The sequence below is a fragment of the Salvelinus alpinus genome, chromosome 8, assembly GCF_045679555.1.
Source record: "Salvelinus alpinus chromosome 8, SLU_Salpinus.1, whole genome shotgun sequence".
Taxonomy (NCBI): Eukaryota; Metazoa; Chordata; class Actinopteri; order Salmoniformes; family Salmonidae; genus Salvelinus; species Salvelinus alpinus.
The window spans coordinates 60,715,456-60,742,061 of NC_092093.1; the positions used below are offsets into that span (position 1 = coordinate 60,715,456).

A 26,606-nucleotide genomic window follows, 5' to 3' on the forward strand; every position below is an offset into this window, starting at 1 on the left:
ATCTCCTTCCTGAGTGGTATGACGGCTGTGTGGTCCCATGGTGTTTATACTTGCATACTATTGTTTGTACAGATGAACGTGGTAACTTCAGGCATTTGGAAAATGCTCCCAAGGATAAACCAGACTTGTGGAGGTCCACAATTTATTTTCTGAGGTCTTGGTTGCTTTATTTTGATTTTCGCATGATGTCAAGCAAAGAGGCACCGAGTTTGGAGGTAGGCCTTGAAATACATCCACAGGTACACCTCCAATAGGCTAATTGACATCATTTGAGTCAATCAGAAGCTTCAAAAGCCATGACATCATTCTCTGGATTTTCCAAGCTGTTTAAAAGGCACAGCCAACTTAGTGTATATTGAACTTCTGACCCACGAATTGAGATAGTGAATAATAAATAAAATAATCTGTCTAAACAATTGTTGGAAAAATTACTTGTGTCATGCACAAAGGAGATGTCCTAACCGACTTGCCAAAAATAGTTTTTTTAACAAGAAATTTGTGGAGTGGTTGAAAAACAAGTTTAAATGACTCCAACCTAAGTGTATGTAAACTTCCGACTTCAACTATAAGTAATCAACCCGAGTCAACACATCTCAAATCACCTTTGTCAGCGATATATGGCAAAGTGCTCCATCATGCTGGAAAAGGCACTGTTCGTCACCAAACTGTTCCTGGATGGTTGGGAGAAGCTGCTCTCGAAGGATGTGTTGGTACCATTCTTTATTCATGGCTGTGTTCCTAGGAAAAATTGAGAGTGAGCCCACTCCCTTGGCTGAGAAGCAACCCCCACACATGAATGGTCTCATGATGCTTTACTGTTGGCATGACACAGGACTGATGGTAGCGCTCACCTAATCTTCTCCGGACAAGCTTTTTTCCGGATGCCCCAAACAATAGGAAAGGGGATTCAGAGAAAATGACTTTACCCCAGTCCTCAGCAGTCCAATCCCTGTACCTTTTGCATAATATCAGTCTGTCCCTGATGTTTTTCCTGGAGAGACGTGGCATCTTTGCTGCCCTTTTTGACACCAGGCCATCCTCCAAAAGTCTTCCTCACTATGCGTGCAGATGCACTCACACCTGCCTGCTGCCATTCCTGAGCAAGCTCTGTACTGGTGGTGCCCCGATCCCGCAGCTGAATCAACTTTAGGAGACGGTCCTGGTGCTTGCTGGACTTTCTTGGGCGCCCTGAAGCCTTCTTCACCGCAATTGAACCGCTCTCCTTGAAGATCCGGTAAATGGTTGATTTAGGTGCAATCTTACTGGCAGCAATATCCTTGCCTGTGAAGCCCTTTTTGTGCAAAGCCATGATGATGGAACGTGCAGGTAACCATTGTTGACAGGGAGAACAATGAATACAAGCACCACCCTCCTTTTGAAGCTTCCAGTCTGTTATTTGAACTCAATCAGCATAACAGAGTGATCTCCAGCCTTGCCCTCGTCAACAATCACACCTGTGTTAACGAGAGAATCACTGACATGATGTCAGCTTGTCCTTTTGTGGCAGGGCTGAAATGCAGTGAAATGTTTTTGGGGGGGATTCAGTTCATTTGCATGGCAAAGAGAGACTTTGCAATTCATCTGATATGCAAATTGTCATCATACAAACTGAGGCAGCAGACTTTGTGAAAATTAATATTTATGTCATTCTTTGGCCACGACTGTAGTTGTTTTATTAAAGCCTTTTAACGGCTGCTTGTTTTCACTGGTTGTAGTTGGGTGATGAATTTTTAAATAATGTTTATTTGGTGTAGACTGAAGTGTTGCATGTCCCGTGGCAGGATGAGACCCCTGAGAGACATGGTGGATCAGAGAGAACCCTCTTCCCCAGATTAAAATGTAGAGCTTTTTAAATCGAGACAAGGTCACACAAAAGCATTTTTTTCTAAAGACAGGACAGTGGGATGGGGTTACTATGGGTTTTAAAGTATTACAAGCGTCAAGAAAGAGGATCTGAAATATAGACTTTTAAAAAGAGAAGATATCATAGTCTATTCTGTCTAGAGTAGTAAGTCTCCAGGTTATGTTTTAATATCAACAATTTTTTTTTAAGTATCCAGCTAATGTTTGTGCTGCAGTTACATACTGCATAGAGACATGTGTACAACTTTTCAAACCAAGGCCATAACAGAGTTTACCTGTTTAATAAAGCAGATCAATTAGTAACCAGATATAGGTATCATGGCTAAAGCCAAAAAGCAATTGTGTTTGATGTTACTGCAGTCGATAAAACAACGAACGCATAAGTTTCCTACTGAACACTTGTAGAGATGGAACATTATGTCAGTAAGGACTACAGCACAATGTTGCGTGACTTCTTGTGTCAGACGTCTTTATATAGTATGAGATGTTTAATAGACGGAGCACTTACTTGTAGAGTAGTGTCAAAAACCACGAGCTTGGAGCTGGTAGGAACAATGTCATAGCACTTGTGTGACTTCATAAAGCGCATGTAGATATCCCTTTCGGATTCTTCAACAGCTGAAAGTAAAACATAATTATACTTTCTTACTGGAAAATATTCAAAAAGTATCCAAAACAGGAAAAAAGTTATACAACAATGTGCTTTGACCAGTAATGAGAAAGTAAAAGAGGGGTTCACCGAGTCATGGTTTGCCCTATGCACATCTGTGGCATAATCTCTTAGGAAAAAAAAAATATATATATATATATATACACAGTGGGGAGAACAAGTATTTGATACACTGCCGATTTTGCAGGTTTTCCTACTTACAAAGCATGTAGAGGTCTGTAATTTTTATCATAGGTACACTTCAACTGTGAGAGACGGAATCTAAAACAAAAATCCAGAAAATCACATTGTATGATTTTTAAATAATTAATTTGCATTTTATTGCATGACATAAGTATTTGATACATCAGAAAAGCAGAACTTAATATTTGGTACAGAAACCTTTGTTTGCAATTACAGAGATCATACGTTTCCTGTAGTTCTTGACTAGGTTTGTACACACTGCAGCAGGGATTTTGGCCCACTCCTCCCTACAGATCTTCTCCAGATCCTTCAGGTTTCGGGGCTGTCGCTGGGCAATACGGACGTTCAGCTCCCTCCAAAGATTTTCTATTGGGTTCAGGTCTGGAGACTGGCTAGGCCACTCCTTAGTTGCCCTGGCTGTGTGCTTCGTGTCGTTGTCATGCTGGAAGACCCAGCCACGACCCATCTTCAATGCTCTTACTGAGGGAAGGAGGTTGTTGGCCAAGATCTCGCGATACATGGCCCCATCCATCCTCCCCTCAATACGGTGCAGTCGTCCTGTCCCCTTTGCAGAAAAGCATCCCCAAAGAATGATGTTTCCACCTCCATGCTTCACGGTTGGGATGGTGTTCTTGGGGTTGTACTCATACTTCTTCTTCCTCCAAACACGGCGAGTGGAGTTAGACCAAAAAGCTCTATTTTTGTCTCATCAGACCACATTACCTTCTCCCATTCCTCCTCTGGATCATCCAGATGGTCATTGGCAAACTTCAGACAGGCCTGGACATGCACTGGCTTAAGCAGGGGGACCTTGCGTGCGCTGCAGGATTTTAATCCATGACGGCGTAGTGTGTTACTAATGGTTTTCTTTGAGACTGTGGTCCCAGCTCTCTTCAGGTCATTGACCAGGTCCTGCCGTGTAGTTCTGGGCTGATCCCTCACCTTCCTCATGATCATTGATGCCCCACGAGGTGAAATCTTGCATGGAGCCCCAGACCGAGGGTGATTGACCGTCATCTTGAACTTCTTCCATTTTCTAATAATTGCGCCAACAGATGTTTCCTTCTCACCAAGCTGCTTGCCTATTGTCCTGTAGCCCATCCCAGCCTTGTGCAGGTCTACAATTTTATCCCTGATGTCCTTACACAGCTCTCTGGTCTTGGCCATTGTGGAGAGGTTGGAATCTGTTTGATTGAGTGTGTGGACAGGTGTCTTTTATACAGGTAACGAGTTCAAACAGGTGCAGTTAATACAGGTAATGAGTGGAGAACAGGAGGGCTTCTTAAAGAAAAACTAACAGGTCTGTGAGAGCCGGAATTCTTACTGGTTGGTAGGTGATCAAATACTTATGTCATGCAATAAAATGCAAATTAATTATTTAAAAATCATACAATGTGATTTTCTGGATTTTTGTTTTAGATTCCGTCTCTCACAGTTGAAGTGTACCTATGATAAAAATTACAGACCTCTACATGCTTTGTAAGTAGGAAAACCTGCAAAATCGGCAGTGTATCAAATACTTGTTCTCCCCACTGTATATATATATATATATATATATATATATATATATATATATATATATATATATATATATATATATATAAATAAAAGCAACATGTAAAGTGTTGGTCCCATGTTTCATGAGCTAAAATAAGACCCCAGAAGTGTCTCGAAAGCTTTCTGTGCGTATTTCTCTAAAAATATTGTGCACAAAATGTGTTTACATACCTGTTAGTGACCATTTCTCCTCTGCCAAGATAATCAATCCACCTGACAGGTGTGGCATACCAAGAAGCTGATTAAACAGCATCATTACACAGGTGCGCCTTGTGCCGGGGACAATAAAAGGCCACTAAAATGTGCAGCTATGTCACACAACGCCACAGATGTCTCAAGTTGAGGGAGCGTGCAATTGGCATGCTGAATGCAGGAATGGCCACCAAGGTTGCTGTCCACCCGGCCTCAACCGCAGACCACGTGTAACCACACCAGCCCAGGCCCTCCACATTCGGCTTCTTCCCCTGCAGGATCGTCTGAAACCAGCCAGCCGGACAGATGATGAAACAGAAGTATTTCTGTCTGTAATAAAGCTCTTTTGTGGAAAAAAAACCAAACACATTCTGATTGGCTGGGCCTTGCTCCCCAGTGGGTGGGCCAGCCCTCCCAGGCACACCCATGGCTGCACCCTTGCACAGTCATGTGAAATCCATAGATTAGGGCCAACTGAATTTATTTCAATTGACTGATTTTCTTATATGAACTGTAACTCACTAAAATCATTGAAATTGTTGCATTTATATATTTTTTTCAGTATACAATGGGGAAGTAGTTCCAGGCATTTTCATACAAAATCTCCACATCTTTGTGTGTGATATCCTTAGTGTCTGATATCACCTCTCTGCTCAAAGGACTTGAATTTAAAAAGGTATATTCAATGAACTAAGAAAGCTGGTGGCTCAAACGCTGACTATTCAAACTCATAATCTCTCTGCTAATTCTCACCGTACAAATACGGATACACTAAAACAGCCTTTTGTTAAGCCCTCAAAACAGAGCAGTCATTTCTTCTGTGGTTGGAAGGAGCAACCATGCTCCCCACACCAAAATATCTCCGTAAGGAGTCTAGATTATTTGGCCTACATCGTCTGGATGTTGCCAGACATTCTGGCTGTGATTTGTACCGACGCTGCCATCTTACTACTGCGCTGTCTGTACACCTGCGTCTGCTGCAACTCCCGGTCTGTGTATCAGGTAAATGCATACAAATGACAGCTCCACTCCCATGGCTTTAGCCCCATCAGTTCCGATGACTGAGGGCTGTGTCGACACCTTACCCAATAGTCAAAGCCCAGGTATATACAGTTGAAGTCAGAAGTTTACATACACCTTAGCCAAATACATTTAAACTCAGGTTTCACAATTCCTGACATTTAATCCTAGTAAAAATTCCCTGTCTTAGGTCAGTTAGGGTCACCAGTTTATTTTAAGAATGTGAAATGTCAGAATAATAGTAGAGAGAATGATTTCAGCTTTTATTTATTTCATCACATTCCCAGTGGTTCAGAAGTTGACATACACTCAATTAGTATTTGGTAGCATTGCCTTTAAATTGTTTAACTTGGGTCAAACGTTTAAGGTAGCCTTCCACAAGCTTCCCACAATAAGTTGGGTGAATTTTGGCCCATTCCTCCTGACAGAGCTGGTGTAACTGAGTCAGGTTTGTAGGCCTCCTTGCTCGCACACGCTTTGTCAGTTCTGCCTACAGATTTTCTGTAGGATAGAGGACAGGGCTTTGTGATGGCCACTCCAATACCTTGACTTTGTTGTCTTTAAGCCATTTTGCCACAACTTTGGAAGTATGCTTGTGGTCATTGTCCATTTGGAAGACCCATTTGTGACCAAGCTTAAACTTCCTGACTGATTTACATTTACATTTACATTTAAGTCATTTAGCAGACGCTCTTATCCAGAGCGACTTACAAATTTATGTCTTGAGATTTTACTTCAATATATTGACAATTTCTCCCTCATGATGCAATCTATTTTGTGAAGTGCACCAGTCCCTCCTGCAGCAAAGCACCCCCACAACATGATGCTGCCATCCCCCGTGCTTCACGGTTGGGATGGTGTTCTTTGGCTTGCAGGCCTCCCCCTTTTTCCTCCAAACATAACGATGGTCATTATGGCCAAACATTTCTATTTTTGTTTCATCAGATCAGAGGACATTTCTCCAAAAAGTACAATCTTTGTCCCCATGTGCAGTTGCAAACCGTAGTCTGGCTTTTTATGTAGGTTTTGGAGCAGTGGATTCTTCCTTGCGGAGCGGCCTTTCAGGTTATGTCGATATAGGACTCGTTTTACTGTGGCTATAGATACTTTTGTACCCATTTCCTCCAGCATCTTTACAAGGTCCTTTGCTGCTGTTCTGGGATTGATTTGCACTTTTCCCACCAAAGTACTTTCATCTCTAGGCATCTCCTTCCTGAGCGGTATGACGGCTGCGTGGTCCAATGGTGTTTATACTTGCGTACTATTGTTTGTACAGATGAATGTGATACCTTCAGGCGTTTGGAAATTGCTCCCAAGGTCTACAATTTTTACTTCTGAGGTCTTGCTGATTTTTTTCCTCATTTTCCCATGATGTCAAGCAGAGGCACTGAGTTTGAAGGTAGGCTTTGAAATATAAATGGCTGTGGCTGCTGCCCAAAGCCATTTTCTCACAATCACACACACACACCAAATAAGCAGCCCAAACAATCTCCCAGTAAAACTGCTCTGAGCATTTAGATTTACCACCGAGCACAGGAATGACACTCTAGCCATCAGTCATTTTGAAGAGCCTCATTGATTAATATTTGACCAACTTGGAAAGAAGGTAGTAGTAGTCTGCCTATTATCCCACATATCCAATCATCATCCGGTAGGCTAATATTTGTGGCTTAATTTATAAAACATGGGGAGGAAAAACACATACGGTACAAATAGATGTAGAGAGATGTCTGATGTTGATCCATTTATGTAATCAGATATCAAGGCTATTTCCATTAGAATGGTCTGTTAAGAACTTGGCACTCACTATAGGCAGCATGCATGTTTATTTTGCAACAGTCACTGTAAAATATTAAAACACTCTGGCCACACATCTACATGATAAACTTGAGAACAATGACAAAGTTGATCAATCTCTTTTTGATGTACGTATTCTTTTCAGAAATGTATATTTAGTGTGAAATTTAGTTCTACCCATCCTAAGGAAATTAACCACTAAACAGCACCTCTATGAATGGGCCCAGCAAGCAGAACTTTCATCCAATAATTTCCTATATCGCAACCTGTCAACTAAACCCCCCTCCCCCCACACACCATGCTCTGAAGCAAGCGGCATGTTTACTGACTGCGCTGCGTGTACAATGTATGCTGTGCAATGTAACGCAACACAGAGTGAGAGCTGCTGGCACAGGAGAAACCCTCAGCGCTGACGTATCTGGATCACTTAGAACGCTACACAGGGCACCCTGTATGAAAACAACAACGTCAATGAACATGATCCTGCATAATGTAACCCAGGCTATTCTAAGCACTCCTCCAGAGTCCATGAAGGCAAGTCGTGAAAAATCCATGGATTGTTCTTAGTTCAGAACAGTTGCAGGTAGATACGTGAAGTATAGAATGGGCATGACTCGCAATCCAGTGGACTAATGAGGTAACACTATGCATGCTGCAGCACTCTATTTGAGATAGCTGCCAAGCTGGAACATCACATTGTGGCTGGAGGCAGCCAACAGATTAGCAGGGATGACGGCGAACTAGGCCCCACCTACCCACCACGGACGGAATCCCCTTCATGATCACAATGACGTCCCTGCCCATCCAGTAAAGCTTCTATACATGGATATAACGATGGGCTACATAGCTGGTATAGAGCTCGGTTCCACCTTTGATATATTCACAATGCAGCACATGTAGCCTATGCATGCACAAAAAAAAAGGGTTAACAATATATGGTTTTAATATTAGGCTACACCACTAAAATTAAAATAATATGATCCATGGGCTGCCGGAAAAATTATTGACCACTAAATGCGTAGATGACATGACTTAAAGGCATCATGTAGGCATACTTTTAAAGAGATTGGGAGATTCAATCATCAAATGGGCTAAACTTCACTTGGTAAACTCTAGTTTAGGGCTAATTACATAAAAATAATAAAATCTACACTTAACAAAAACATAAAAATGCAAAAACAGACAACAATATGAAAGATTTTACTGAGTCACAAGGAGGAAATCAGTCAATTGAAATAAATAAGGCCCTAATCTATGGATTGCACATTACTGAATTCAGATGCACATCTGTTGGTCACAGATGCCTGTGGAATGTTGTCTCACTCCTTTTCAATGGCTGTGCGAAGTTGCTGGATATTGGCGGGAACTGAAACACGCTGTCGAACACTTCGTTCCAGAGCATCCCAAACATGCTCAATGGGTGACATGTCTGGTGAGTATGCAGGCCATGGAAACAAATGGTACATTTTCAGCTTCCAGGAATTGTCTACAGAACCTTGCGGCATGGGGCCGTGCATTATTATGCTGAACCACGAGGTGATGGTGGCGGATGAATGGCAAACGATAATGGGTCTCAGGATCTCTGTGCATTCAAATTGCCATTGATAAAAGGCAACTGCATTCCTTGTCCGTATCTTATGCCTGCCCATACCATAACCCCATTGCTCGCACACAACGCCATACGTGGTCTGCAGTTATTAGGCCGGTTGGACATACTGCCAAATTCTCTAAAACAACATTGGAGGCACCTTATGGTGAAGAAATTAACATTAAATTGTTTGGCAACAGCTCTGGTGGACATTCCTGCAGTCAACATGCCAATTGCACGCTCCCTCAAAACTTGAGACATCTGTGGCATTGTGTTGTTTGACAAAACTGTAAATTTTAGTGGCCTTTTATTGTCAAATTTGTTCACAATGAGAGAAATATACTTTTTGCGCGTATGGAAAATGTATAGGATAGTTTATTTCAGCTCATGAAACATGGGAGCAACTCTTTACATGTTGAGTTAATATTTTTTTCAGTATATCATACAACATTCTGATAAATATTTGGCCGATGCATTACCTTGTCAGCTGGCAAAAGGTTATGAATGGATTAGCACGTCTACTAGTAAAAAAAACACATTTCCAAAGAGGCTTACCTTCATCTTCTAGGTCAAGTTTCTTCAGCATGGCTTCAACTAAACTGTCGACCTGTAGACAAGAAGTAAAGGATAGTCAATTAGCTACTCCTACAACGTAGCCTTCCCACGTTGCAACTAGACTTCCCAACTGCTACTGATTTGACAGTCGCCGGGTGTGAGAAACTCCCCTCTTGTGCAGTGGGGTGCCAACACGAAAACGAGAAACACAGTCCAAACGTTTATCGTACAAAAGGCTCCGGTGATTTTCCTAAAGCGTGTATTTTCTTTCTTGCTCTGTGTTGGTAAAAATATTAGCGTAGCCGTATTTCACTAGACTAGAGCGCATTCTCAGGTAGCCTACATCCATTACTTTAGTCCTGAGCCCGAGACGTAAAATATGAGAGGGAAATACCAATCCCCTATTCAGGTAAAAGTGGAACATTCCAATTTGCTGCAATTGCAGTGATGTGAGAAACTCCCCTCTTGTGCAGTGGGGTGCCAACACGAAAACGAGAAACACAGTCCAAACGTTTATCGTACAAAAGGCTCCGGTGATTTTCCTAAAGCGTGTATTTTCTTTCTTGCTCTGTGTTGGTAAAAATATTAGCGTAGCCGTATTCCACTAGACTAGAGCGCATTCTCAGGTAGCCTACATCCATTACTTTAGTCCTGAGCCCGAGACGTAAAATATGAGAGGGAAATACCAATCCCCTATTCAGGTAAAAGTGGAACATTCCAATTTGCTGCAATTGCAGTGAACGACACGTTTGTTCCGGTTTGCTCTCACGCTTTTACACAATGTGCTCGCCTGCGACATTTTAGAGAACTTTAAATGAATGGATGGACTAAATGAGCTCCACATTTGTGTTTGGGGGATGAAAGATGTTGTAAAGCTCTGTAAGCCGCGTCACGCCGGTACCCCAAAAAGCCTCTTGAGTGTATCCATCGAATCCAAACTGCCTAATTGAAGAGACAAGCTACACTGTACGCACACACTACAAAATAATGATAAATATGTTTCCGGGGGTTATCAGTTTAACAATGATATACTCTGCATTTTAGTGATGCGTAGGCCACACTATAAAGTGTATTGATTTAAATACACTGAAGGATCATTAGATGGTTAATCTTGTCATGTGCTGAACATTTATTTTGCCACTGCAATTGGTTCACAACCAGTCATTGTATTACCCATAATATTTCTTTATTTTTTTAAACATTTGCTGACACAAGATGTTGCTTAGCGGCGCAAAGTCATAAGTTTCCTGACTTCTCAGGTAGCGATCGATGATGATGATGATTATAATGATGATGACTAGGCTGTATATGGGTCCATGTGATGAATCCAAAGCAACTGTGATCCACAATAGGACACTCAATTGTACTAGTTTACATGGCATGCCCATATGACCCCTGAAATACCACCATAGTGCTTTGTAATGTGTAACCTAGCTTTAAAAAAAAAAAAAAATTTAAGTTGGAAAACTGTGGATACTAAATGGATGAATTTGCAGTGTTGAGTACTGCCAACCAGGGCTAAATAACCATCAGTTACTATACAGACATTGAGAACTCTTTGTATATGCTAAAAACTATAGCTTTGCTGTTTGCATACCTCCATGTGTTCTTACATCTATATGTGATCAAATGCAGAAGCTGGAAGAGCCACACCTCTTAAATGTCTTGTATGATTTACACAGAGGGCAAGGTAGGGATTTGTGTCTGCAAGTGAACATGCCTGGCTGAACTCATACACGCAGTGGATCCTTTCAGGTGTGGCTCTGTGAAACCCCTGTAAAAACAACACAGGACTACACATAATTATTGCTCTCACCTGAAGCATACCCAAAAGAGGGCATTGTGGGAAGTACAACCCACAGGTGTTAAATAGGTCAAGTTCATTATCTCCAAATGGGAACAAACTTTTTCAAACACAATCTGAGCTCATTGCACACTGTTCATGTTAGAGGGACAAAAAATGCTTCAAAATGTTAGAGTGCTCCAAAACGATTTATCCAATGAACATGAACAGCCCTTGGTCTGCAGCTATCATAGGAAGCTGAAAAGCGCTACGGGAGAGTGGATGTATGACTGAACAATTATACATTAGATGGCCTGTCAATTCTGATTAGTCTGGTGGGTTTTGGCAGAGGTGCAGTAGGTGGCATGCAGGAATGTGCAGAACATCTGGGTTGGAGGAGAGGGGGGGGGTTAGGCCATCATAACCAAATTCCTCTGGGATGACTCATTGGGCGTGGCAGACAAACAGAAACTCTGGTGAGCAAAACAAACTGCCCCAACTTCACCAGAACTCATTGGAGAACAAACCGTGAGAACTGTTTTAGAGAAAAACAAATGACCTAAAACATTTAACACCGTAAGAAGTCAAACTTTGATGTGAATATTTAGTAAGAGCTGGGTTTAATTCACTGTAACCGCTTTAGACATAACCAAACATTTCAATTAAAACAAATGATGCCTCTTGTAGTTATTTTTGAACAGCGCAGAGTAAAGGTGTGGATGTGGACCACGAGTCATTTACTTGTACTCATCTCCAGTGTTTCACCCAAATCAAACGACATGTGGAAATGATTGAAAACATTTCACATTGTTTACATTTTTCACGTTCTTGTTTCATTTCAAAGCAAAGCTGAACGGAGTGTCTTTCCGTTTACAAATTAATCTACCAAGGAGGCAATGTTAATGCAGTGATTCATTAAATTGTATGCAGATGACAACACATTCTTCAGACTCACACTTCACGGTGTAGAATGTGCCATGATCAATCAAAACTTTGGTGCTGGACCTGTCGGTGTAATATTAAAACAGTGAAGTGTGGAATGCGGAAAGTTATCTGTAGGAGAGAGAAAGATAGAGATGAGACTTTTGAGATATCGCTAGAAGGTGTTGAGCATTGTGGTTGTCATCTAGTCTCTCTAGCCTGGTCCCAGATCTGTTAGAGCCATCTTGCCAACTGCCATTGCCATTGCCACAGCAAACAGCATGACAATGACCATAGAAGTTCACAAGACAGTACAAACAGATCTGGGAGCAGGCTAGTGTCTCTCCACTGGCTATGTAAAACCAGTGAATCACTTGGCAGAGATAGAGAGACACCAAACCCTTGTGAGGATTTCTGAGAGGCAATTTCACAGGGACAAAACAATTTAATTCAAGTTAAATAACCAATTAAAACTGCTGGAGCATGAACAAAATGCTCTTTGTACCTTACTGAGCCTCAGCTTTCTATGGAGTCATGCCCGCACACAACTCCAGTGCTTAGCCTAACTGTACAAAGCACAAACGACTTCACTACACAGTCCAGAATAAACATTTCTGAAGTCATATTGTACAGCTGTAGCAAGTTTTAACCCTATATAGACACCATCATACAACAAGCACTCTGCACTCAGAAACCAAATGTCTGTCTGTGTGTGTGTGTGTGTGTGTGTGTGTGTGTGTGTGTGTGTGTGTGTGTGTGTGTGTGTGTGTGTGTGTGTGTGTGTGTGTGTGTGTGTGTGTGTGTGTGTGTGTGTGTGTGTGTGTGTGTGTGTGTGTGTGTGCACGTGTGTGTGTGCACGTGTGTGTGAGTTGGGGGAAACTGAGATGATAAACTTGTCGTGAAACTGAGACCACAGCCTTCAGCCTCTGAGGAGGGATGTTGGCTTGCCATTAACATCTGCTGAGTAAAGCCATTAAACCCTGCAGAGATGGCCTATGCGGGAGACGACAAGTCAATTTTGCCCTTGGACTTTCTGACTTTCTCAAGGGACCAAATGTGAAAACAGCACAGATGAAAGAGAGAGAGGGGTGAGTGAGTGAATAAATAAATAAATAAGAGAGAGAGAGGAAGACAGCAGCACAAATCAGATCAGGACTATTGAGCAGAGTTTAACCCCCTCAAACTCAACTCTGGACCTCTAAGCCAGTTCCACTGCATTTTTCATTGTTCCCCTCTAATCAGGGACTGAGTTAGACCAGGGACACCAGGTGTGTCCAGTTAATTATCAGGTAGAACAGAAAACCAGCAGGCTCCGGACCTCATAGGGTAAGAGTTGAGTACCCCTGGTTTAACCTGTCTTAACCTAGCTATGGACTAGACTGTATGTATTGGATACCCTCTGCTTTCAGTTCCTTAGGGGGTTTGCCCAAACCATTCTGAATAGAATTCAGCATCTTCCTGCCACTTTAGAAGCTAACAGGTTTCCATTGACAGTGGTTCAAATTGCAAGGCAACTCTAGGTTGAACGTATTTGACCTCCATATTTGACGCAGGTCTTGCCACTATACTGCATTCACAGATGGGATGCACAATAAAGCGGCAGCTAGTCTTCCTGTCCGACACATAACAAAAAATACATTACTTACAAAAATACTTTACAATTTACAATTAAAAACATTATTTTCTACATTCTAGAATAATAGTGAAGACATCAAAACTATGAAATATGGAGTCATGTAGTAACCAAAAAAGTGATGAATCAAAATATATTTTAGATTTCAGATTCTTCAAAGTTGTTCACAGCTTTGCACATTCTTGGCATTCTCTCAACCAGCTTCACTTGGAATGCTTTTCCAAAAGTCTTGGAGGAGTTCCCACATATGCTGAGCACTTGTTGGCTGCTTTTCTTTCACTCTGCGGTCCAACTCATCCCAAACCATCTCAATTGGGTTGAGGTCAGGTGATTGTGGAGGCCAGGTTGTCTGATGCAGCACTCAATAACTCTTCTTCTTGGTCAAATAGCCCTTACACAGCCTGGAGGTGTGTTGGGTCATTGTCCTGTTGAAAAACAAATTACAGTCCCACTAAGCGCAAACCAGATGGGATGGCGTATTACTGCAGAATACTGTGGTAGTCATGCTGGTTTAAGTCTGCCTTGAATTCTAAATAAATCACTGACAGTGTCACCAGCACCACCCCCACACCATCACTCCTCCTCCATGCTTCACGGTGGGAACCACACATGCGGAGATCATCCGTCCACCTACTCTGTGTCTCACAAAGACACGGTGGTTGGAACCAAAAATCTCCAATTTGGTCTCATCAGATCAAAGGACAGATTTCCACTGGTCTAATGTCCATTGCTCATGTTTCTTGGCCGAATCAAGTCTCTTCTTATTAGTGGTGTCCTTTAGTAGTGGTTTCTTTGCAGCAATTCGACCATGGAGGCCTGATTCAGGTAGTCTCCTCTGAACAGTTCATGTTGAGATGTGTCTGTTACTTGAACTCTGTGAAGCATTTATTTGTGCTGCAATTTCTGAGTCTGGTAACTGAGGATAATGAACTTATCCTCTGCAGCAGAGGTAACTCTGGGTCTTCCTTTCCTGTGGCGGTCCTCATGAGAGCCAATTTCATCATAGCGCTTGATGGTTTTTGCGACTGCACTTGAAGAAACCGTCAAAGTTCTTGAAATTTTCCGGACTGACTGACCTTCATATCTTAAAGTAATGATGGACTGTCGTTTTTCTTTGCTTATTTGAGCTGTCCTTGCCATAATATGGACTTGGTCATTTACCAAATAGGGCTATCTTCTGTATACCACTGCTACCTTGTCACAACACAACTGATTGTCTCAAACACATTAAGAGGGAAAGAAATTCCACAAATTAACTTAATGCACACCTGTTATGTGAAATGCATTCCAGGTGAGAGAATGCCAAGAGTGTGCAAAGCTGTCAAGGCAAAGGGTGACTACTTTGAAGAATCTCAAATATATTTTGATTTGTTTACATGATTCCATATGTGTTATTTCATAATTTTGAAATCTTCACTATTCTACAATATAGAAAATAGTAAAAATAAAGAAAAACTCTGGAATGTGTAGGTGTGGTACAATATATACAAAATAAAATTTACACACAAAAAATAATGACTAAATAATTGTGTGTGTATGTGTGTGTGTGTGTGTGTGTGTGTGTGTGTGTGTGTGTGTTTGTGCTCTATCAGTTACAAATACAGTGCATTTTCAGACACCTTGACTTTTTCCACATTTTGTTACGTTACTCATTTCAATATTGATTAAATTGTTTATTTTTTCACATCTACACAAAATACCATAATGACAAAGTAAAAGCAGGTTTTTAGAAATTTTTGCAAATGTACTAAAAATAAAAAAAATATGTTTAAATCACATAAGTATTCAGACCCTTTACTCAGTACTTTGTTGAAGCACCTTTGGCAGCGATTACAGCCTTGATTCTTCTTGGGTATGAAGCTACAAGCTTGGCACACCTATATTTGGGTATTTTCTCCCATTCTTCTCTGCAGATCCTCTCAAGCTTTTTCAGGTTGAATGGGGAGCGTCGCTGCACAGCTATTTTCAGGTCTCTCCAGAGATGTTCGATCAGGTTTAAGTCCGGGCTCTGGCTGGACCACTCAAGGACATTCAGAGACTTGTCCCAAAGCCACTGTGTTGTCTTGGCCATGTGCTTAGGGTTGTTGTCCTGTTGGACGGTGAACCTTCGCTCCAGTCTGAGGTCCTGAGAAGGTTTTCATCAAGGATCTCTCTGTACTTTGCTCCGTTCATCTTTCCCTCGATCCTGACTAGTCTCCCAGTCCCTGCCGCTGAAAAACATCCCCACAGCATGATGCTGCCACCCCCATGCTTCACCGTAGGGATATTGCCTAGTTTCCCCCGATGTGACGTTTGGCATTCAGGCCAAGGAGTTCAATCTTGGTTTCATCAGACTAGAGAATCTTGTTTCTCATGGTCAGAGAGTCATTTGGGTGCCTTTTGGCAAACTCCAAGTGGGCTGTCATGTGCCTTTTACTGAGGAGTGGCTTTTGTCTGGCCACTCCACCATAAAGGCCTGATTGGTGGAGTGCTGCAGAGACGGTTGTCCTTCTGGGATGTTCTTCTTGGGGACCTTCAATCCGGCATAATTTTTTCGTACCCTTCCCCAGATCTGTGCCTCGTAACAATCCTGTCTCGGAGCTCTACGGACAATTCCTTTGACCTCATGGCGTGGTTTTAGCTCTGACATGCACTGTCAGATTTGCGGGACCTGTGGGACCTTATATAGACAGGTGTGTGCCTTTCCAAATCATGTCCAATCAATTGAATTTACCACAGGTAGACTCCAGTCAAGTTGTAGAATCCTTTCAAGGAAGATCAATGGGAACAGGATGCACCTGAGCTCAATTTCGAGTCTCATAGGTGCCTGAATACTTATGTAAAAAAGGTATTCAGACATTTCTAAAAACCTGTTTTCGCTTTGTCATTATGGGCTATTGTATGTAGATTGATGAGGACATTTAAAAAAAATGGAATTAAGGCTGTAACATAACAAAATGTGAAAAAAGGGAATTTGTCTCAATACTTTCCGAATGCACTGTACATGTCAGTACAGACTTATCGCCATCGCGACGTCCCCCAAAGGCTAACTTGCTAGCCACGGTCTGCTAACTGCTAGCTTGCCTGCCCCGGTCTGCTAACTGCTAGCTTGCCTTCCCCAGTCTGCTAACTGCTAGCCCCTGCTAACTGCTTGCTTGCTAACCCGGTCTGCTAACTGCTAGCTTGCCAGCCCCGGACTGCTAACTGCTAGCTTGTTTAGCCCCGGCATACTAACTGTTAGCTTGTTAGCATCGGCCTGCTAACTGTCTGAATCGCCGTGTCCCCAGTCAGCCCAACCACTCACTGGACCCATATGTTCACTTGGCTACGCATGCCTCTCTCTAATATCAATATGCCTCGTCCATTACTGTCCTGGTTAGTGATTACTGTCTTATTTCACTGTAGAGCCTCTAGCCCTGCTCAATATGCCTTAACCAACCATGTTGTTCCACCTCCTACATATGCGATGACATCACCTGGTTTAAACGTCTCTAGAGACTATATCTCTCTCATCATTACTCAATGCCTAGGTTTACCTCTAATGTACTCACATCCTACCTTACCGTTGTCTGTACACTATGCCTTGAATCTATGCAATCGAGTCCAGAAACCTTCTCCTTTAACTCTCTGTTCCTAACGTGCTAGACGGCCAGTTTGTATAGCATTTAGCCGTACCCTTATCCTACTTCTCCTCTGTTCCTCTGGTGATGTAGAGGTTAATCCAGGTCCTGCAGTGCCTAGCCCCATTCCCACTCTCTCATTTGTTGACTTCTGTAACCATAAAAGCCTTGGTTTCATGCATGTTAACATTAGAAGCCTACTCCCTAAGTTTGTTTTACTCACTGCTTTAGCACACTCTGCCAACCCGGATGTCTTAGCCGTGTCTGAATCCTGGCTTAGGAAAACCACCAAAAACCCTGAAATCTCCATCGCTAACTATAACATTTTCCGCCAAGATAGAACTGCCAAAGGGGGCGGTGTTGCAATCTACTGCAAAGATAGCCTGCAGAGTTCTGTATTACTATCAAAGTCCGTACCCAAACAATTCGAGCTTCTACTTCTAAAAATGCACCTTTCCAGAAACAAGTCTCTCACTGTTGTCGCTTGCTATAGACCTCCCACTGCCCCCAGCTGTGCCCTCGATACCATATGTGAATTGATTGCCCCCCATCTATCTTCTGAGCTTGTGCTACTAGGTGACCTAAACTGGGACATGCTTAACACCCCGGCCATCCTACAATCTAAGCTTGATGCCCTCAATCTCACACAAATTATCAATGAACCTACCAGGTACAACTCCAAATCCGTAAACACGGGCACCCTCATAGATGTCATCCTAACTAACTCGCCCTCCAAATACACCTCTGCTGTTTTCATTCAAGATCTCAGCGTTCACTGCCTCATTGCCTGCATCCGTAATGGGTCTGCGACCAAACGACCACCCCTCATCACTGTCAAACGCTCCCTAAAACACTTCTGCGAGCAGGCCTTTCTAATCGACCTGGCCGGGGTATCCTGGAATGACATTGACCTCATCCCGTCAGTAGATGATGCCTGGCTATTCTTTAAAAGTGCCTTCCTCACCATCTTAAATAAGCATGCCCATTCAAAAAAAATTGAACTAGGAATAGATATAGTCCTTGGTTCACTCCAGACCTGTCTGCCCTTGACCAGCACAAAAACATCCTGTGGCGTTCTGCATTAGCATCGAATAGCCCCCGTGATATGCAACTTTTCAGGGAATTCAGGAACAAATATACACAGGCAGTTAGGAAAGCTAAGGCTAGCTTTTTCAAACAGAAATTTGCATCCTGTAGCTCTAACTCAAAAAGGTTCTGGGACACTGTAAAGTCCATGGAGAATAAGAGCACCTCGTCCCAGCTGCCCACTGCTCTGAGGCTAGGAAACACTGTCACCACCGATAAATCCACTATAGGACAGAGGAGCCTCTTAAAGAAGAAGTTACAGGTCTGTGAGAGCCAGAAATCTTGCTTGTTTGTAGGTGACCAAATACTTATTTTCCACCATAATTTGCAAATAAATTCATAAAAAATCCTACAATGTGAATTTCTGGATTTTTCTTCTCATTTTGTCTGTCATAGTTGAAGTGTACCTATGATGAAAATTACAGGCCTCTCTCATCTTTTTAAGTGGGAGAACTTGCACAATTGGTGGCTGACTAAATACTTTTTTTGCCCCACTGTATATCTATCCTACCCTGTCTTTCTAAGGTCTTTGAAAGCCAAGTTACACAAACAGATTACCGACTATTTCGAATCCCACTGTACCTTCTCCGCTATGCAATCTGGTTTCAGAGCTGGTCATGGGTGCACCTCAGCCACGCTGAAGGTCCTAAACGACATCATAACCGCCATCGATAAGAGACATTACTGTGCAGCCATATTCATTGACCTGGCCAAGGCTTTTGACTGTGTCAATCACCACATTCTAATTGGCAGACTCGACAGCCTTGGTTTCTCAAATGTTTACCTCGCCTGGTTTGCAAACTACTTCTCTGATAGAGTTCAGTGTGTCAAATCGGAGGGCCTGTTGTCCGGACCGCTGGCAGTCTCTATGGGGGTGCCACAGGGTTCAATCCTCGGGCCGACTCTCTTCTCTGTATACATCAATGATGTTGCTCTTGCTGCTGGTGATTCTCTGATACACCTCTACTCAGACGACACCATTCTGTATACTTCTGGCCCCTCTTTGGACACTGTGTTAACTAACCTCCAGACGAGCTTCAATGCCATACAACTCTCCTTCCGTGGCCTCCAACTGCTCTTAAACACAAGTAAAACTAAATGCATGCTATTCAACCGATCACTTCCCGCACCTGCTCGCCCGTCCAGCATCATACTCTGGACGGCTCTGACTTAGAACACGTGGACAACTACAAATACCTAGGTGTCTGGCTAGACTGTAAACTCTCCTTCCAGACTCACATTAAGCATCTCCAATCCAAAATGAAATCTATAATCGGCTTCCTATATCGCAACAAAGCATCCTTCACTCATGCTGCCAAACATACCCTCGTAAAACTGACCATCCTACCGATCCTCGACTTCGGTGATGTCATCTATAAAATACCCTCCAACACTCTACTCAAAAACTGGATGCATTCTATCACAGTGCCATCTGTTTTGTCACCAAAGCCCCATACACTACCCACCATTGCGGCCTGTACGCTCTCGTTGGTTGGCCCTCGCTTCATACTCGTCGCCAAACCCACTGGCTACAGGTTATCTACAAGTCTCTGCTAGGTAAAGCCCCACCTTATCTCAGCTCACTGGTCACCATAGCAGCACCCACTCATAGCACGCGCTCCAGCAGGTATATCTCACTGGTCACCCCCAAAGCCAAATCCTCCTTTGGTCGTCTTTCCTTCCAGTTCTCTGCTGCCAATGACTCGAACGAACTGCAAAAATCTCTGAAGCTGGAAACACTTATCTCCCTCACTAGCTTTAAGCACCAGCTGTCAGAACAGCTCACAGATTACTGCACCTGTACATAGCCTATCTATAATTTAGCCCAAACAAATACCTCTTCCACTACTGTATTTATTTATTTTGCTCCTTTGCACCCCATTATTTCTATTTCTACTTTGCACATTCTTCCACTGCAAATCTACCATTCCAGTGTTTTACTTGCTATAATGTATTTATTTCGCCACCATGGCCTTTTTTTTAACTTCCTTATCTCACCTCCTTTGCTCACATTGTATATAGACTTATTTTTGTACTGTATTATTGACTGTATGTTTTGTTTATTCCATGTGTAACTCTGTGTTGTTGTTTGTGTCGAATTGCTATGCTTTATCTTGGCCAGGTCGCAGTTGCAAATGAGAACTTGTTCTCAACTAGCCTACCTGGTTAAATAAAATAAACATAGGCCTACACCAAAAATTAGGTCACATGGGGGGAAAAGGTAGAGGAATATGAGTTAGACTGTTCAGTTGCACCTTATTTCAATGGGAAACCCTTTAGGGGTGTTTTAGCAGTGGGGTAGTACTCACTGGTGGTGATTGTGAGATAGCGATGGGGGTGGAGGGAGTCATGGGTGGTTTGGTGCAGGGTAGACTGAAGCGTTGCCCGGTGTCTGGCGGGGAAGAGTAGGAGCGCATCCGTGCCTCCGGCCTCTCCGGCTCGCTCCGATAGGCCTCCAGCAGGAACGCCGGCGGCTGCTTGACGGACTGCGTCGGAGGAGTTGAGGGGGGCGAGGAGATCCCAGAGGCTAAGGAGAAATAGAAAACAAGGGGTGGTGGATTAGACTTTCAGTATGAAAAAGGCTTGAGGCTCTTTTTGCTGTAATCTAAGACATGTCTAAGGGTGATGGGCATCATTGGGCAGAAAATACAGAGTACCTCTAGGCAAGGAGCCACAGATGGGGTGCTATCTGATCAAACTCTCAACAAGGATTGAGAATGAGATGGAGCTCCAGATAGATAGGCAATTAATCTGTAGTGCTGCCCTTTTGCCAGTTGAGACAACATTATTTTGGTGCCATGTGGACAGAGCTTGGAGGATTAATTGTAAACATCGTTTGACATGTTTCGCCAAACTTTACTGGTACTATTAGGATGTATTCGTCTGCATGTTTTGACCGCCTTGGAGTCAGTGGATTACTGAACAAAACGCGCCAACAAAACTGAGTTTTTGGGATATAAAGAGGGACTTTATTGAACAAAACAAACATGTATTGTGTAGCTGGGACTCTTGTGACTGCAACCATATGAAGATCTTCAAAGGTAAGTGATTAATTTTATCGCTATTTCTGACTTGTAATTCCTTTACTTGGTTGTAAAATGTTTGTATACTTTCGTAAGCGAGGCGCTGTCCTCAGATAATCGCATGGTATGCTTTCGCCGTAAAGCCTTTTTGAAATCTGACAAAGCGGCTGGATTAACAAGAAGTTCATCTTTAAGCCGATGTATAACACTTGTATTTTTTATGAATGTTTATTATGACTATTTCTGTATTTTGAATTTGGCGCTCTGCAATTTCACCAGATGTTGTCGAGGTGGGTCACTAGCGGAACGCCTGCGCCAGAAAGGTTAAAGGTTGAGACCAAGTCTGCGTCTCTCACATGGATAGGCAGACCATTCCATAAAAATGGAGCTCTATAGGAGAAAGTCCTGCCTCAAGCTGTTTGCTTAGAAATTCTAGGGACAGTAAGGAGGCCTGCGTCTTGTGACCATAGCGTACGAGTAGGTATGTACGGCAGGACCAAATCGCAAAGATAGGTAGGTTAACAGTAAAACCTTGAAATCAGTCCTAGCCTTTACAAGAAGCCGGTGTAGAGAGGCTAGCACTGGAGTACTATGATCAAAGCTTTTGGTTCTAGTCAAGATTCTAGCAGAAAGTTTCTAATTTTTGCAATGTTACGAAGACGAAAAAAAGCTGTTCTTGAAATATTCTTGATATGTTCATCAAAAGAGAGATCATGGTCCAGAGTAACGCTGAGGTCCTTCACAGTTTTATTTGAGATTACTGTACAACCATCATGATTAATTGTCAGATCCAATATAATATCTCTTTGTTTCTTGGGACCTAGAACTAGCATCTCTGTTTTTTCTGAGTTTAAAATTAAAACATTTGCCGCCATCCACTTCCTTGTGTCTGAAACACAGGCTTCCAGGGAGGCCAATTTTGGGGTTTCGCCATGTTTCATCGAAATGTACAGCTTTGTATCGTCCGCATAGCCAGTGAAAGTTAACATTATGTTTCTGAATGACATCACCAAGAGGTAAAATATATAGTGAAAACAATAGTGGTCCTAAAACGGAACCTTGAGGAACACCGACATTTACAGTTGATTTGTCAGAAGACAAACCATCCACAGAGACAAACTGATATCTTTCCGACAGATAAGATCTAAACCAGGCCAGAACTTGTCCGTGTAGGAATTTGGGTTTCCAATCTCTCCAAAAATATGTGGCGATCGATGGTATCAAAAGCAACACTAAGGTCTAGGAGCACGAGGACAGATGCAGAGCCTTGGTCTGACGCCATTAAAAGGTCATTTACCACCTTCACGAGTGCAGTCTCGGTGCTATGATGGGGTATAAAACCAGACTGAAGCGTTTCGCATACATTGTTTGTCTTCAGGAAGGCAATGAGTTGCTGCGCAACATCTGTTTCAATTTTTTTTGAGAGGAAGGGGAGATTCGATATAGGCCAATAGTTTTTTATATTTTCTAGGTCAAGGTTTGGCTTTTTCAAGAGAGGTTTTATTACTGCCACTTTTAGTGAGTTTGGTAAACATCAAGTGGATAGGGAGCTGTTTATTATATTCAACATAGTAGGGCCAAGCACAGGAAGCAGCTCTTTCAGTAGTTTAGTTGGAAAAGGGTCCAGTATGCAACTTGAAGGTTTAGAGGCCAAGACTATTTTCATCAATGTGTCAAGAGATATAGTATTAAAAAACTTGAGTGTCTCCCTTGATCCTAGGTCCTGGCAGTGTTGTGCAGACTCAGGACAACTGAGCTTTGGAGAAATTTGCAGATCTAAAGAGGAGTCCGTAATTTGCTTTCTAATGATCATGATCTTTTCATCAAAGAAGTTAATGAATTTATCACTGCTGAAGTGAAAGCCATCCTCTCTTGGGGAATGCTGCTTTTTAGTTAGCTTTGCAACAGTATCAAAAATACATTTTGGATTGTTCATATTCGCCTAAATTAAGTTGATCGAGCAGCAGTGAGGGCTCATCGATACTGCATTGGAATGTCTTTCCAAGGTAGTTGGAAGACTTCCAGTTTCGTGTGGCGCCATTTCCGTTCCAATTTTCTGGAAGCTTGCTTCACGGCTCGGGTATTTTCTGTATACCAGGGAGCTAGAATCTTATGACAAATTATTTTTGTTTTTAGGGGTGCGACTGCATCTAGGGTATTACGCAAGTTTACATTTAGTTCCTCAGTTAGGTGGTTAACCAATTTTTGTACTCTGACGTCCTTGGGTAGGTGGAGGGAGTCTGGAAGGTATATCTAGGAATCTTTGGGTTGTCTGAGAATTTATTGCACGGCTTTTGATGATCCTTGGTTGGGGTCTGAGCAGATTATTTGTTGCGATTGCAAACGTAATAAATGGTGGTCCGATAGTCCAGGATTATGAGGAAAAACATTAAGATCCACAATATTTATTCCACGGGACAAAACTTGGTCCAGACTGTGGCATGTTGGACAAAACCCACTGAGTCGATGATGGCTCTGAAAGCCTTTTGGAGTGGGTCTGTGGACTTTTCCATGTGAATATTAAAGTCACCAAAAATTTGAATATTATCTGCCATGACTACAAGGTCCGATAGGAATTCAAGGAACTCAGTGAGGAACGCTGTATACGGTCCAGGAGGCCTGTAAACAGTAGCTATAAAAAGTGATAGAGTAGGCTGCATAGATTTCATGACTAGAAACTCAAAAGACGAAAACGCAGCGATTTCTTTTTTTTTTGTAAATTGAAATTTGCTATCGTAAATGTTAGCAACACCTCCGCCTTTGCGGGATGCGCGAGGGATATGGTCACTAGGGTAACCAGGAGGAGAGGCCTCATTTAACACAGTAGGTTATTCAGATGATTGAGAGATGATTGTGTAAGTCTGAATCAGCAGTAATGGAGTTAGGAGGATAGATATAGCTGGAAAGTTATTTGTTTTAAAACAAAGATAATCCTTTATTGTTGTAGCAAGCATCTGAACACTGCTACAAAGACAGGAGAGACGACCTTTCAAATCTGAGTTTGAAAAGGATCTAGCTAGATCAACATACATCTTCATTTATAACAACATAGCCCTTATAGATATTCAAGAAGAGGTTTCAAAAGAAATGACAGACACACCATTCAAACAGTCAACTGAGAACAGATCGTCCACATTATACTAATGAGCTACTGTTATACTAGTTAGTACCTTTTCATCCAATGCACGGCATACACACATCCTCCTTTCTGGCTATCCAACAAAGCAAGAAGATCACAGTGAGTAGGTATCACTAATCAGCTCACTCCCAGAGGTTCTAATCGCAGACCTTATTGACATGCAGACGATGGAGTACATCTTCCTTGATGAGCCCAAGCAGAATCAATACAGTCCTCTATGCACTTTACCAGACTTTTAAGTGGCTAGTCATGGACATAGTGTGAACATAGTGACTTGCGGTGGTGTAGTACCAGTCATAGGCTGCATTCCCTTCCAAAAAGTCCTCTCTTCCTTCTGCCCTTGTTCACTCTCCTTCACACTGGAAAGGTGAAAGAAATATGGTAGAAACTAGGTTGAGCATTTTTTTACATCTACAATACCAGTTGGAATGGAATGCAGCCCATGTATCGGTTGTACAGTAAAACATCACTTCCTGTCAGGAAAAAATCTACGCCCTACACATTACAGTACTAAGCACCAGCAACAGCATCGTGGGGGAGGTATGAAGCCGATCGGGCGGCAGGTAACCTAACGCTTAGAGCGTTGGGCCAGTAACTGAAAGGTTGCTAGTTCAAATCCCCAAGCCGACAAGGTAAAACATCTGCCGTTCTGCCCTTGAGCAAGGCAGTTAACAGCTCCCCGGATGGATCCCGGAAAACAAGGTGCTGCCTAGACCAGGATTAAAATAGTGTTTGTTTTCTTTCAAATAGCCTACTTCAGTTGTGTTTGATTGAGTTGCTTGCAAAATGGAACCAATGTAAATCTCAAATGCAAAACCTGCCCATCTGACTGAATAAAGTAAAAATTATTATACTGTTCCACACTCTACTCACCTTAGATTAGTAGATTCAGACTAATGTTTTTTTATTATAAATGATAGGATTAGGTAGGATTAGGGTGGAGTAGTGGTTTGCTCATTGGAACACAGCATTGGGGTCACAAGGCCAAACTCCAGAAGTGACACAACCATCTACTCCATTGAAAGTGAACCAAACTAAAAATGTGCTCCTCTGTAGCTCAGTTGGTAGAGCATGGCTCTTGCAACACCACGATAGCGGATTCCACTCCTGGGACCACCTGTGCTTAACATGTATGTATGTATGCACGCACGCATGACTGTTAGTCACTTTGGATAAAAGCATCTGCTAAATGGCATGTATTATTATTATTGTAGAAAAGGCCCATGGAGTTGGTGGAATCATCCTTTAATTCTTGGCCACTTGCTCAGCTGGGCCAGGGGCGCTTTAATTAGGTCAAGTGGAAATGTCCGACAGATCTCAACTCATTATAAGGACGAAATCGCCGCTGTAGGACCTCGCTGCTTTCTCTTCCTTAACTCTGTTTAATCCAGACATTCTGTGCGTCCATGAATCAACGTAAATCCACTGAAGCTGTTACCTTTCATCTGAACTATTTGTTGCGTTCGGGAGAGCGGGCCATCAGTTATTGTTTATAGTTATTACCGCGGAGCGCACGCTTCAAACCTATTGCGTAATGTAAATGGACAACGATCACGGTCCTACAGATCATCACAGGCCAATTATGGTTCATATGTAATGAAATTACATGTACATATGAAGACAAACCTGAAAGGATGAAATATGAAACGTCATTATTGTTTGCTGAACTGATCCATTCTGATATCAAACAGATGGAGATTATAGATTGAATAACCGATAACTGATTGAATTATTATTCTCATGATTATGATGAATAGTTACGAGCCTAAATGACTCAATGACGATTCCTATTGACTTATTATCGAACTGAATTGCTGAATTACCTAATTATGTTAATAATGAGAATGATTGTTATGATTTGACCTTTGTGATTATGAATTTGATTGGATACATGTTATTCTGTTTCCTTTGTTATGCAGCACAGACATACTACACAGTAAATAAACCACTTTGTGGTTAAAGAACTTCCTGCCTCAGTCTCATCCATTCCTCTGTCA

At 42.3% G+C, this 26,606-nt stretch overlaps 1 protein-coding gene across 4 annotated transcripts in view; it reads right to left on the reverse strand.

Annotated features, from left to right (window-relative positions):
* prkag2a (protein kinase, AMP-activated, gamma 2 non-catalytic subunit a) overlaps positions 1-26,606 on the reverse strand; it is a 145,750-nt gene that overhangs the window by 34,292 nt on the left and 84,852 nt on the right. For 3 of the 4 annotated variants that reach the window (XM_071414408.1, XM_071414409.1, XM_071414410.1), the window contains 3 exons: positions 20,757-20,974; positions 9,426-9,477; positions 2,372-2,481 (listed from right to left, as the gene is read on the reverse strand). In XM_071414408.1, coding sequence (XP_071270509.1) covers positions 2,372-2,481; positions 9,426-9,477; positions 20,757-20,974 — 380 coding nt within the window. Of the gene's footprint in view, positions 1-2,371; positions 2,482-9,425; positions 9,478-9,594; positions 10,095-20,756; positions 20,975-26,606 lie in introns of those variants that run through there. The other variant, XM_071414411.1, reaches the window with a different exon arrangement.